Genomic DNA, 12,620 nt, shown 5'->3' on the forward strand with positions numbered 1-12,620 from the left:
TCTTGCCGCCGTGATCTGTGCTGTCACTGGCAGAATAGAAAGAACAGGACCGAAAAGTGATGTCTGCCAGTGAATCGGCAGTTTCATTAAATAACAAACCTTTATGACCAGGCATCCAAATCAAATGAACACACTGCACATGGGCAGGAACGAGCAAGTGGAGGAGTTGTAGCATGGGTGACTCATTAGTAGCGGTAAGGCAAGAGCATACCGTGAACTGGTTTAAAACATATTTTTCACTTCAATTTCTCCGGCGTACAAGTTGATTAGCACTTTCACAGCTGAAGGTGAGCCACTCCCATTGAGTGCGCTCCACTCGGAAGATTACAGGAAGTTTTTATTTTTGCAAAGCGATACTTCGCATGAGCCCAACATGATTCGTTTTCAGTTTTTTGGTAACACTGTCATAGACTCAGGTGTGCTGCAGCCGAAATCAACGTTTCCGATTGCAGCCTTCTACCTGACACCAGCACATAGGATATGCGTTAAACGACTTATGTACCGATATTTTGGATCAATAGACGTAGCGAAAACCGGAAAAAAACTGAAACGAGGCGCTGAGAAAAAAAAATGTGTAGGCAAATTTTATTCATCCATCTTAGCTGTCGTTGCTCAAGCTTGGAGTAAGACAGAAGTTGGTGTTCACACCTTCTTTTTCTCCGTCGAAAAGGCTAGAGTCGGATGTTTTCTGAAAGGGACAAAACGAAAAAGGTGTGTGGTAACACACTGAAGAAAGCACGAATGACTCGAATATCAACAATAACTATTGGCCCCTACGTCCACAGGACAGTGGTCAAATTAGTCATGCCTCTATGTTACGCTACATATGTATATCAGGTATTACATCGCGTGATTCAGTCTAAAGAACAAATCTAGCAGAAACAACAAGGGTGAATTCAATTGTAGAAACCAAACAATAACATCAGCATAGCTTCCTGTGTTATATTCCCTGAACTTTGAAGGTCGTTCTAGGGTCGGTATTGTTTACAGCATCTACATGTAACTTTTTCCAATCTTTTTCCGTTTGGAAGAAAAATGAAGTCATTTCCTAAAAAGAAGGTGCATGTGAGGGATGAACGGCCTTTTGGTGACTTGTGCGAAATGATAGTCGATGAGCGGTAGTGATGACAGCGGGATTAATCGACGAGTCATAATATTGGTGACAAGTGGAAAGCCTCGATATTTTTCGGCGGCATTCAAGAGTGAGAAGGTTGGCACGGTATTTTAGTGCTGTGACACTAGTCAAGAGTATTCTGAATAATTGGACCTTGCAGCACGATTTCGGACTGATTCCAATAAGTTTGAAAGCCTAATCTGATGGGCGTTCCGAAATGTGCTGTCGCATACGAGATTAGATCGTATCAGTGCTTGGTAAGCTAGTATTTTCACAGACGACAGGGTGTGATGCAAGTCCCGACGTAAATGAGCGAGGGTACGGTTAGCGTCATGTGTGATGGTAATTATGTGAGACGACCATGTAAGATCATGAGATAGGCAGATGCCGAGATACTTATGTGAGTGTAAAGAAGGTATTTGGGAACCGTAAATTGTGTAACATGATGCGGCATATGACGGCCGATGGTGGAAGGGAATGAGTGCCGTTTTCTTTGTGATAAGGGACATCAATCACATTTCGCACCATTTTTCGACGTGATGCAGATCATTTTAGAGATTCGTAGAGTCAATGTTGTTGCTGATACTGCGCTAGATAACTCAGTCGTCGGTGAATAACCTAATCTTAGAGGAGATATTATTGGGAAGATCACTTATATATATCACGAAAATTAAGAGACCCAGAACCGTGCGCTGGGGCACGCCTGCGACAACCGGTGGGTTACCAGACACATGGTTGTTAGCCCACACAAACTGTTCAGGTATATAAGGAAGTAATGCACGCAGGTTAGGTCAAGCGTGTTAAGGTTTAAATGCGAGTTTAGGTAAAAGGCGTTGGTGAGCAACTTACTCAAACGCTTTCTAAAAATCTAAATTTTGCAATAATTGCAAAAGTGCAATAATTTTGCTTTCTGTAGGGTCAATTAGGTTATGCAAGGAATAACGCTTCCGTGTAATATTAGTGTAAAGAAAAGGCATAGAGTTAGGTTGTTTTCTTTCACGAGGGACGGGCTTCAGGGGGTGTCGATGGGCACGTTAACGTTTGAGCTGGAGCTGATGTCAACAGTGCTAGTCTGGTAGAATATGAGCGATCTTTTAGGAATCCATGTTGGCAGTGGTGAAAAAAATTTACAGCTGTTAGAAATTTCATGATGTGTGAATAAATTATGCGCTCCATTGTTTCTGAAGGGACACTTGTGATCAATATGGGACGATAGTTCTTTCGGGTTAATTTGGGGCCGTTTTTGTGCATAGGAATTATTTTGCCAAACTTCCATTCATTAGGTACAACGTCGGTCACGGGTGATTGCTGGAAAACGTGCGATAAAAGAGCGCCAGAAAAGTATTTTCTACTTTTTTAGGATCTTTGCATTGGTGCAGTCGATTGTAGTTGAAGATGTTAGTTTCAGGCACCCGATTGTTTTTATTATTCCGTTAGCTTCAAGTGTTATGTCAGGTTATGTCGATAATCAGGGGTGAGTGGAAAACTTGCGAACGTATAAAAATGGTTTCTAAATCACTATGGCTAATAATTTGATGCCAGCGTAAGTTGTTGTGAATTGCAATAAGGGCGCCCTCTCGTCGTCTGTTAACGTGTTCAAGAAGAAGCGATTTCGGAATCGTTAACGGAAGTATGCCACACTGTTTCAGTTGATGCAATTATTTTGCTTTCTCTAGTGCCAATTAGGTTATGCGAAGAATAAAGCTTCGGTGTAATATTAGCGTAAAGGAAAGGGAAGTGTTAGGTTGTTTTCTTGCACGAGAGCGGCCTTTAGCAACTTGCGACTAGCAACTTTCAGAGTAGCGCGGTCGTACGAGTTAAGCATTGTTCGTTCCAATGCTTAGCTTCTTGTAGTGTAGCTTTAAATGTTTGCCCTGTGCTCATGCGAACTCGAGTAGTTGCTTACTCGCCGTCCAAGTGGCCCGAGAAAAGTTTTCTAGCACTTGATGTAAAAGTCTCTTCCAGTTTGAAACGTGAAAATTTTACAACGATAGGTCAATTATTATTTGGCTGCAAAGACCCAAGTCGATATGCCCATTCAACATCCACTAACTGCACGTAAATCTTGAGCTTCTCAGCGTACAGTTTGGTTACTCATTATCCGATTGTACCCACGCCTCCTGACTGGAGTCATCAGTGCCAAAGAACACGAGGTTCAGGCGGCGTGCCCCGTTTTCGTGGTCATCCATTCTTGCGGTTAGACTAGCGATTTTCGACGCGTTCTCTTCCGAGAGGGCCTGAACATTAGTTACTTGCTCTTTCCTTGCGGTGATGGATGAGCAATCGTCTTCAATTTTTGTGATGTTTTTATTGATCTCAACGAAATGTTTATCGTGTTCCAAAAGCTTAGAACGAATGGATTTCATTTCTTTAAGAAGAGCATTCGGCCAGACCTAATTTCTTTCAGAACTGACATTGCATTATTGGAAGTTTCTGTAGTAACTGCGCGAATGTTAGGTCCCGGGTTTTCTGCTACGTCTCCTGATACCATTAGTAACTCTAGTAAAGTATGAGTACATTCATATGCAATAGCGATGCAAAAACGTGGGCTTGGCAACACTAGTAATGCGTAGTAACGTGTTCACGGCGCATATAGTGAACAGTAGTTTTTACCTGCATGGACGCGAAGAGTTGCGGATACACATGCCAAATAACTTGCTTGCTGCTGGGCCCAGTGAGAGTTGACAAAGGTGTGCTCGGCTTGATATGGCGCTTCCACGATGCTGATATCGATCCGGCAGACGGTGGCTCTAAACACAGCAGCGAAAGTCGGATCATTGTTTCGAGCAGCTGCTTCGGAAGGTGTGGGGGCTGCTGTTCGAGCACGTTCCGCCTAGTACGGTGCTGGTCGCAGGGGTGCGCGAGCGTACACAAACGTGGACCGTGGGGAAAGTTGTACGGGTGCAGATTAGCGCCGACGACACGTGGAAGAGTGCTGTGAGGTGGCCAGGGGCGGACGAGCATTACTGCGTGCAGAAATGTGAAAAGTGGCAGATACGGCAGTCCCAGAACTGTCCCACGGCTAGGCCCATTCTATGTATAGATATGTCTTTTTATAGATAGATAGATAGATACAACAACAACAACAACAACGACAACGACAACGACAACGACAACAACAACAACAACAACAACAACAACAACAACAACAACAACAACAACAACAACAACAACAATAATAATAATAATAATAATAATAATAATAATAATAATAATAATAATAATAATAATAATAATAAATAACTTTGTGACCGGTGTGGTGTATAAAACATAAAAACTCCATGAGTTTGCACGTTGCATAGGATGAGTGTAGACATAGTTGTAGGCATCGGCGGTAGTTTTGCAGGGTTTAATAGACACAGCAAATTTATAGCTTGAGTTATGTGCGTTGGACCTGCATATTGCTTTTAATCACGTCACTGTGAAACTCATTACCGTCTCATCTGAACAAGTCATCTTGCTTGTAATGTTTCAGATCACACCTTCACTCATTTCTTTTTTGGATATAACCATTGCACGGTTTAGTATAGGGCACCACTACTTCCAAATTATCGATATTTTTTTTTAATCATCTATGAACTCCAGAAATGCGCCGTCTTTTATTAGATATTATTGCAGTGTTTTTAGTAATCCCGCCATGTACTAATGGGAAGAACCCCTGTCAGTATGTTCGCTCGAGGACTTCGCTCCACATGTATTAATCACAAATATAACCTCATCAGACGCAATAAGGTGTATTTAAGACAATTATTTTGACGCTCTGAAAAAGCGTGGAGTGTGACATGTTCCATTACGGGGCATAAACTAGCACTACTAACGTGTTGTCACCATCCTTAAGTGTACAATAAGCTAACAAACGCAAAAAGGCACGCTTGTACGCCAATAACTTCAGCACTCCGAAACAATCGAAGGCTTCTTTTTCAAGCGCCGCTTGTAGATTAGTAGCGCAAGCTCGGTGGCCTCTAACATTCCTGTGGTCATTACAAAATGCACCCGCAGTGCCATTGGCGTTGGCGTAACGTATAAACAATGCACATGGTAATAATAGACAAAGAATATGCATCACTTTTCTTTTGCTTGACATCTTGTGTACACATTTCGCTCTTGGCACTCTACTTTTAGACTTATTTAGTAGTAAGCAATCATCTTTTGCTGATGTGGTGATGCTTTTTCAATGCTTTTTTTCTTTTTTGGTGCTGACGGTCTTTAAGCAGTTCTCCATTGCTCTTTAATGGGGACGTGAACCACTTTTTATCGAAGAAGAAGACGTTTGAAGCGAAACTAGGATGCTTCATAAACACTTTGTCGCTAAACACTTTGTCACGAAAAGTACTTCAAAGCGTTCAGCAGAAGCTGATTTATTGGCTATCAAACATGGCCTTCGCTGTGCTCCCGTTGCTTCCTCACTGCCTTGCTAGGTAGCAATCATAATTACACCGCAAACTCATTACCACAGACATGGCGCTCTTTGGCCACACCTGGCCCTTGCGCCATAAAACTCCACACATCATCATCATCATGCCTTGCTAGGCTACGGCGGAATGGGGCGTGCCCACAACGCTCCGCCTTCTAAACGTCTCCGTGCCTGGCAGTTCAAATTTCATTTTGGATGTTAATGTAGACGTCACAAGTTATGATTCTGGTGCCTACGGCGGGCCGAACGTAAGCCACATGCGGTTGTCCTCAGCGAGCCGCAGTGCTCATAGCCAGTGTACTCGCTGCGGCACGCCTCGGCGACCGCGGTATCTACGCTGCGTAGCCGACCGCGGCTACCAACAGCCGCCACGAATGAGAATTCGCTTTATTGTGAAATGAAGCCTCCACGAAGAGAGTGAGGAGCAAGATTCTGTTTGAAAAGAGAGCCTTTAAGGGAAAGGTGACTTCGTGCTCCACTCGCGAGCCCGATTCACCGCTTACGACGACAGCATGACTTGACTTGTTCAAAGGAGCGCATGCTACCCGTGGAGCATGTTAATTCACCATGCCCGAGAGGTGATTAAGGGCCCCCTTAACGATAGCAGACAGTCCGGTGCGGTTGAGACACGTGATTTATACTAGAGCAACTATTTAATGAGTGAAAGGAAAAACTCTGTGTCTACGCTGTAGGTAAGGTGGCTCGTGCCACCGTTGTATCTAACACCTCCTCCGTCGATCGAGCAGTCATGGATATATTTGTGGATATATATACTACGTTATATGTGCGATGAATGCAAGTACGCAGAAACACGGGAGTGAAGCTTATATAAAAGATTTATATTGACAAACACAGTAGGTCCCGTAGGCGTGCATTTGTTATTCTATAACAGGTTTGTTATTCTGCATAACAGGTAAACATAGAATGTTGGCTCAAAGATAATAAACACACCAACCTCATAATTCTTTTGGGCATAAACGTCAACAGGTTCTTTGCAGATCAAAAATATTTTGATTTCTCCATTCAGTATGTGTAACGAGATGTTTGCCTGTTGTAGGCCAGTCCTCCAGATTGGGTATGTGCCGCTGTGACACCTGAGGAACAAAATTCATAGATGTAGCTAGATAGGCTTACGCGTGGTAAGTGTGTTGCTATACGCCAGTCAATTCCATTCTTCCCTTCGACAAATATCGTACGTCTTCTTCGTGACACTATATTGTTTATGTATTTTAGTTTGTTTACTGTGCATTTCATTTCCATTTACCCGATTCCATGCCAAGCAGAATGTTTGCGAATGTAGTATGCGCTGCACAAACACTGTGGGTTTTAGTGAAGAGCTCCCTGCATTTTTCAAGTTACGTTTGACTTCATATTTTGTGTCACTGCTCTTTCAATGGGAAGGGGCCAAAGTTTCTTAACTTTCTCGCAAAAAACTATTTCGCACTTGAAGATAAAACAGAAAAACTACAAGATTTAGGTTATACGCTTTTTTATCCTTTTGATTTTATGGCAGCGAGAACTAGTCGTTACAGCGACATTAGTTTCAAGCTAGGGACAACAACTGCATAGTCACAATCAAGAATACATTCATCCTCACAAGAAGTTTATGATTTAGGACCCAACCTAACAAACGAGGAGTCTCTGGGAAAATACTGCGTTCACCTCTAGCGGTCTCTAAAGCTAACGAAGCGGGGCCACCGCTAATGGAAATGTTTAAAATGAACACTTTGGCTGAGTTTCTTCAAGGTACAGGTTTTTAAGTGCTTTCGCAGCTGAATACGAGCCCTCCACTCGAAACGTAGGTGCTTATGCTTGCTTTCGGATAGCAATACTTTGTACGGACACAAGCACGAGCACAAGGTTGCCCGAGTCGTGGACTTGGGCGCGCTGCTTATTAACAGAAGCAGAACTGATAGTTGGGCGAGTTGGTACGAATTCATAGTGAAATATTTAGCGCGCACAATTGACAAGGACACAGTGAAGGGGAACACACGAGCGCTTACTCACAATTGTTTTATTTTCAGAAAGCTACAGAACATATATACCCCAGCTATCAACGCTGAGCATGTGCAACAAGAGTCGTCAATAAAACGGAAACAGATTAAAAAGAGATTAAAGAGGTTCAACCAGTATTTAGAAAAGCAAATTCATTTTCTATTATTGCAACCGATGGTTGGCTTATGCACTTTTCAGCACACTTTTTGTTATGAAATGCTTCTGTGATTTTACGTGTTTTTTTTTATCTGAGGTAGTTGTACAATATTTGTACAATATTTGAGCAAAGACGAAACAAAAGGATGTAGCGCGTTCAGAGTTGACGTACAAGATTTATTTTACTCGATTCCCCATACAGAGCTGCTAAAAAAATTTTAAAATGTGTATTTGCGAAGATAATGATAAAGTAAAATTTAGAAATGACATTGGTGCACCCGTGGAAAACTTTGTGGAAGCACTATTTTTTTATCCTCTCTACTTTTGTCGGTTGGAATGAAGCAATGTATGTGATGAAAGTAAGGTATACGTGTAGTTTCTGGTTTATATGCATAACAACATTTTTCTAGGTCGTGTAGACGAAAGTATTCGCAGTGCTTTAGGAAGCTTGGCAAGAATTTTCTGATTTGTTGATGACTTTTTGTTTATTTTTGATTGGAATGAACATGGCTGTAATGTGGTTGATGTACTTATAGTCTTCCGTGATTGTGGCCTATAGACCAGAAGTTTACCCATGAGGTTGCGAAAGAAAACGAACTACAGTTTCTAGATTTGTCTTTGCGATTGCTACCCGACCACACATGCTGGATGTACAGCCCTAGATCAAAAAAGCCCATATTACAGTACAAATCAGGACATTCGAAGATTGCAAAAAGCGGAATTGCGGAGTCTTGCCTTCGGGCCGCTTTAGTAAAATCTTGTTGCCACCGACTAAAAGAAAGCTTTGCCAATCAGGCAACAAGACTAGCTTCAGTGGGATTCCCGGAATACCTTATAGTCAGAGCGACCGAAAAGGTAATAAGAATAGTAAAGGGTGTACAACCCACAGATTCAAGGAACATGCTTAGCGCGAACAAAACGCGCCTTGCGGTTGTACCTTGCGTCCATTATTTTTCCCATGGGCTAAAGATTGTTGCCAGCCGGTATGCCGCTCAAATGGTTTTCAGCGCTCCTAACAAAGTGCAAAAACTGTGCCAAGCTATTGCAGATAAGTTGGACAAAAGGGCAAAAAATTGCAGCTGTGGTCTCAAAGAAGATCGAAAATTCACAAAATGCAGCATGGGTGTTGTTTACCCGCTTCTGTTAAGCTGTGGCAACATGTACATAGGATCAACCAGTCGGTGCATAAACACCCGTCTAACAGAACATGAAAGTTCTTTCGGTAAAGAAAACTATTCGCACTTGTCGAAACACTGTAATCTATGTCATTGTGATCCGGTATTTTTTAACGCTGACATTTTCTTTTCAGATAAAAACAAACTAACACGTGAAATCACACAAGCGTTTCATATAGAAAGTGTGCTGAAATATGCATAAGCCAACCATCGGTTGCAGTCAGTGAAAATGAATTTGATTTTTAAATACTGGTTGAACCTTTTTAATCTGTTTTTAATCTGTTTCTGTTCTACTGACGACTCTTGTCGCACATGCTCAGCGCTGATAGCTGGGGTATATACGTTCTGTATCCTTCCGAAAATATAACAGTTGTGAGTAAGCGCTCGTCTGTCCCCCTTCACTGTGTCGTTGTCATTTGCGCGCGCTAAATATTTCACAACTAAAAGAACATTTGGAATCGCAGCTGTATACAAGGCACCGACGCAAAGCGTACCCCAAAAAAGCACTTGCTAACTCAAATTTCCGCTCAGTGTAGCAAACACCAACAGGACGCACATACTCAAAAGCACATAGGTACCACAATTTTGGTTCCTATGACACAGCACAATCTGAAACAAAAGAGAGAAGAGACATCGATAATTTACAGTGCGGGCCAATTTTATTCATCCATTTGAACAGCCTTCGCTTCTGGCTGGAGCGACACCGAAGTGGGTGTTTACGATTTGCCTTTTTTTCCTCCTTGAAATAAATTAGAGTTGATTGGTTTCTGAAAAGGAGAAACAGAAAAATGTATCATTTTAGATACCGGCCAAAGTATGAACGACTCGAATGTAAAAAATACCTCTAAGCCCCTACGTCTACAGGACAATAGGCAAATTAGTGTGTGCCTACAATGTTACATCGGTATGAATAAATCCAATTTATATAAATGAACGGAACTGCAAGCAAATACAACGTCGAATTCGTTGACAGAAACAGCCATAATATTCGCATGGCAATGGGCAGTAACCTACACTGAGCTTTTTACATTATTTGCCGTGCGCGTAGCCTAGCCTGTTGACTGCATCTCTTCTTTAGAAGGTGGTTTTTGACTGCCATAGAGCACCGCTGAGCTGCGGGGGATAGTAAGGCGTGATACAATGATGAGTAACTTCTCTGTTGTCGTAGGGGCACTTTCTCTTTCATCGTACATACACATGTTCAATTGTGGAATTGAAATAAGGTACATGTTAAAAGACATAGGGAGCCGTATACTTACACTTCTTCTTGCGGAGCAGAGCACCGTAGTGGAAGGGAGAGCCAAGACCGTAGCCGTAGTTCAGGCCGTAGCCGAGGAGACCGTGGCCGTAACCGTAGTGACCAGCACCGTAGCCGAGTGTGCCAACGCCATAGCCGTAGACAGGGGCAGCGTGGTAGGCAGCGTGCGCAACGGTGGCGACAGCTGGGGCATGGTGGACGGTGGCGGTGGCGACAGCTGGGGCAGCGGCGTAGGTGGCGACTGGGGCGTGAGCGACGGTGGCCACAGCTGGGGCGTGGTAGGCGGCGAAGGCTGGAGCAGCAGCGTAGGTAGCGACTGGGGCGTGAGCAACGGCGGTGACAGCTGGGGCGTGGTAACTGGTGGCGACCTTGGTCACAGCTGGCGCAGCGGCGTAAGTGGCGATGGCTGGGGTAGCGTGGGCGACGGTGGCAACAGCTGGGACAGCGTGGGCGACGTGGGCCACAGCTGGGGCGTAGCCGGCGTAGCCAAGGCCATAGCCGAAGCCGCCGTGGCCAAGACCATAGCCGAAGCCGCCATAGCCAAGACCGTAACCAATACCGTAGCCGCCGTAGCCGAGGCCGTAACCGTGGCCATAGCCGGCGTAGCCAGCGAAAGCGCTGGTGGCGAGAGCCAAAAGGACGCAAGCACGGATCTGCGTAGTCATAAGTGTCTCTTCTTAGCGGCCTTTTATGCAACTTTTAAACGTTGAAGATGAACCAGATTGTGAACTATATTGTGTACTGGTATTTAGGCACCGAGGCATTGTTTATATTTGATGGAGTTCATTATGCGGACATTTTTACTAAACGAACAGGAGATAACGTGTCCTCAGTACCTCCTTTGTCGCGTTCTCTGACGTTTAATTATATTAGCAGTATGGTAGCTCTTAAAGTTTATTGAGTGTTGGCGCTGGTATAAGACGCTAAGAAAACTTCTCAGGGCTAGTACGCCTTTCTAGCATCATTCAACTTCGTCGTTATTACCGTGCACATCACCAGCGCCTATTACATAATCAAATTGAGTGTTCATAAATTTGAAGAACTGCGTGTATTCATATTGAGAGTTAAGTAAGTATCTTGACGTGTTCGACATTAATGTGGCGTAATGCAACAATATTTCCGGAGTAACAGTTGTAACGAAATCATTCAGTACTGATTTTGCTACAGAGAAAACTCCAGGCAATGCTGCTTACCATGGTGAATTTAGAGCTGCTGCTAAGCCAACTGCTAAAATGGCTCGGTTCTGGAGCCCTTATATACAGAAAATTTTTGCCTGAAACGTGGACACGTGGTAGGGTCAACTACAAAATCAATAAATGAGGCCGAGAATTTCACTCGTTTTGGTATTCCGCACGACGCGGTGACAGAGCAATGCGAAACGCAGTGCTGCGTTCTACGCGATTTGAACTGGAATTAAGGCCGCACCCTCACCTTCAGAATAACTCTCCTGAAGGACTCGAGTGAAGGAAGGGGCTATAAAGTGATACTTGGTGTACCGCGCGTTGCGTAATAGTGATGAATATATTTGTGGGGGGAACATATACGAGCTTATATGTGCGAAGAATGTAAGTACGCGTAACAACAAACGGGCTTACATAGGGTGTGTCAGCTATCCAGCACCGACCTACAAAAAAAGAAGTTATTGATTATTCTACGTGCGTAGGGGCAAGAGCACCTTGGTGCAGTACTGTTGAGAAACTGCAAGCAATTTATGGTCACTGACATTCAGTAGCGACAGGAAAGTAATTATGTACGCTTTTATTGCTTGTTTAGATTTTCAAATGTAATGAAATGTAGTAGGTAATTTTAAGAGACGTCAAATTTACGTGCATTAAGTATGCTACACGCATGTGTTTACTTTTTCCCCCAAATAGAGAAAGTCTGCGAAATATGACAAACACCACTTGGCTCCAAGCCCCTGCGCACGGAATAGCAGCCCAATCAAACAGTCTCAGTGAGAAAAGAGAGACGAATATTTTAGCATCACCCGTTGAGTGGTGGTATTCCTGTGCTGGATGGAGGCCTCAGTCCAGGACCCCAGCGGCGCTGAGCCAGCTGCAGGGGGCGCACTTAAGGGCAGCGCATTTCATTGACCTGGATTTGCAATAATCGCCTGAAGCTGCTCGCGCCTCGTGCAAAGAACATGCGTGTTATTATTGCTGCAACTCGGCCAGTAATAACGAACAGCTCGCTTGCTCCATGATATTATTTTTTTTTATGTTGCAGCTATTGCTCGTGCTCTGTTGTGCGGGCCTAAGTCTCATATTCGTGGACCTTGTCTACTTGCTGGAAAATAGTGAACATGAGATGTGTGCCTTGCTTTGTACAGTTCATTGTTACGCCCCTTACGCCCCTCTACAACAGCCTTATTGTCTTCTTGGAAATTGGAAGAGCAGTTACACAGTTAGCTAATTGCGTTTATTTCGCAGATCGCGTCAGTGACCAAACATTACTGGCGTTTTCTTCACAAGCCTCTTAACAACAAGCACGTGGTATTATTAGCGTAGA

General features: G+C 43.6%; 1 protein-coding gene across 1 annotated transcript in view; it reads right to left on the minus strand.

The window, feature by feature from the left end:
- Positions 1-598: 598 nt before the first annotated feature.
- LOC142583652 (uncharacterized) overlaps positions 599-12,620 on the minus strand; it is a 36,521-nt gene continuing 24,499 nt past the window's right edge. The window contains exons 3-5 of the mRNA XM_075694144.1: positions 10,114-10,730; positions 3,728-4,080; positions 599-688 (exon numbers count right to left, since the gene is read on the minus strand). Of these exons, the coding sequence (XP_075550259.1) occupies positions 599-688; positions 3,728-4,080; positions 10,114-10,730 (1,060 nt within the window). The remainder of the gene's footprint in view (positions 689-3,727; positions 4,081-10,113; positions 10,731-12,620) is intronic.

Source organism: Dermacentor variabilis, chromosome 5 (assembly GCF_050947875.1).
Source record: "Dermacentor variabilis isolate Ectoservices chromosome 5, ASM5094787v1, whole genome shotgun sequence".
NCBI classification, from domain to species: domain Eukaryota; kingdom Metazoa; phylum Arthropoda; class Arachnida; order Ixodida; family Ixodidae; genus Dermacentor; species Dermacentor variabilis.